This window comes from Otolemur garnettii, unplaced genomic scaffold, assembly GCF_000181295.1.
Source record: "Otolemur garnettii isolate 467f Iridium unplaced genomic scaffold, OtoGar3 scaffold00049, whole genome shotgun sequence".
Taxonomy (NCBI): domain Eukaryota; kingdom Metazoa; phylum Chordata; class Mammalia; order Primates; family Galagidae; genus Otolemur; species Otolemur garnettii.
In genome coordinates this window covers 5,332,350-5,334,229 of record NW_003852444.1, presented here as the reverse complement: position 1 = coordinate 5,334,229, position 1,880 = coordinate 5,332,350, and the positions used below count along the sequence as shown (strand labels likewise).

At 39.7% G+C, this 1,880-nt stretch overlaps 1 protein-coding gene across 10 annotated transcripts in view; it reads left to right on the top strand.

Moving 5' to 3' along the window:
• LOC100947781 (putative RNA-binding protein Luc7-like 2) overlaps window positions 1-1,880 on the top strand; it is a 66,224-nt gene that overhangs the window by 48,038 nt on the left and 16,306 nt on the right. For all 10 annotated transcript variants that reach the window (XM_012806269.2, XM_012806276.2, XM_023514180.1 and 7 more), the window contains one exon: window positions 744-887. In XM_012806269.2, the coding sequence (XP_012661723.1) occupies window positions 744-887 (144 nt within the window). The remainder of the gene's footprint in view (window positions 1-743; window positions 888-1,880) is intronic.

The window sequence follows — 1,880 nt, the reverse complement described above, 5'->3', positions numbered from 1 at the left end:
GAACCCACCACCTTAGGTGTATGTGGCTGGCGCCTTAGCCGGTTGAGCTATAGGCGCCGAGCCCAATTCATTTCTTAAACTCATATTCGAGCCTGTGCTATTTGTTGGGCATTGGAGATACAAACATGGGGAAAAACGATAATTATCCTTACATAGTGTGAGAGTGTAATGAGAGTAATTGACAGAAAAGATAGAAAGGCATGATACAAAGGAGTGGGCATGTATATGTTTAAGTGAGAGCAGATTGTGGTATTCAGAAATGCTTCACTGAAAAGACTCTTGAGGTAGATTTGTTCACTGAGTAAGGGGTAAGAGGGTGGTGTCCCAGAAAAGGGAACAGTATGTGCACTCACAGAGGCAGAAAACAGCAGGAGACATTTAAGAAACTGAAAATAACTACAGATTATGTTGTGAGGTGGGGAAATAGGGAAAGATGACGTAGAAAGGTATAAAGGGCTAGATGCTCAAAGATAAGGTCTTTTACACCTGGGACACACTGCCCAAGCAGAGGCTGGAAAGTTAATTGGGATCAGTAGTATCCCTGACCTTACTGAGGGAAAGGCAGGCAGGCAGGCTGAAAACATCCTGATATCACACTGGTTTATTTGAGATATGCTCAGAAATTGTTGTTTGTACTCAAATTGCCTTAGATAACAGGTTGTCCTGGGTATTTATGAAATATTTTAAAGTTTAATATTTATTCTATTGTTTATATGTGATCTTTTCTATCTATCTCTTTTCAGGCAGAACGTGTTCATGAGTTAAATGAAGAAATTGGAAAATTGTTAGCCAAGGTGGAACAATTAGGAGCTGAAGGGAATGTGGAAGAATCCCAGAAAGTCATGGATGAAGTAGAGAAAGCACGGGCAAAGAAGAGAGAAGCAGAGGTAAATTCTTTTTTTCAGTTTTTGGCCAGGGCTGGGTTTGAACCCACCACCTCTGGCATATGGGGCCAGCGCCCTACTCACTGAGCCACAGGTGCTGCCCCAGAGGTAAATTTTTAGTAGTAGTATATAAACCTTTAATATCTGTACTTCTTAAAAAACATATGTTTGACTGGAAATTATTGAAAAGTAAAGGGAATTTAAACCAATTTTAAGACATTGGTGTGATCCATATTATAGTATAGGCAGTCACTGAGTTGTGAACAAGATAGATTCTGTAGGTTTGTTCTTAAGTTAAATTTGTGTGTCAGTTGGAACAGGTACGTTTACCTGTAACAGCTTCTGTTTGAGTGACTCATACATGTCAGTTGAATGTTTCTAACTCAAGAGGGACTGCCTGTGATAGATTTTGTTTCAAAATAGTGGGGTTTTGGCATTTAAAGCCATTGATACGTTGAAATTTGTAATTGGTAAATGAAATTAAGCTGATAGCTAATAACTTAATAGTTATACACAGAAAATCGACATATATCCACACTGTGTATACTTGGTCACTGTTATACCCTATCCCTCCTCAACCCCCTTGGATCTATAGCATTCTTCCTTCCTTTCCCCTCGGTACAATCTGCTAGCATATTGAGATCCTCCTCTCAATCTTCCTTCCCAGCACAATTCAAAATCTCATATCCTGCAGACACAGTTCTAGTTTGATTAGCACACCTGTTGTTTTTTAGAAAATTGAATATCTTTGTTAGGGATTGTACTTTACCCTTTTGCCATAGTCTCCACTGCTGCTAACTGATCACACCTGTCCTGCCTCACAGTAACCTGCATGGCCTCCCTAGATACCTACTCTTGGGATTCCTCCTGTGCAGTGTTTCCTCTCAATCCTGGGCACTTGTCTCCTCCCCCTGTTTTTCCTTTTTAAACCTCTCACCAATGTGCTTTTTTTTACTGTGGGAGAGGGTTGATTTTTTTTTTCTTTTTTTTTTTTTT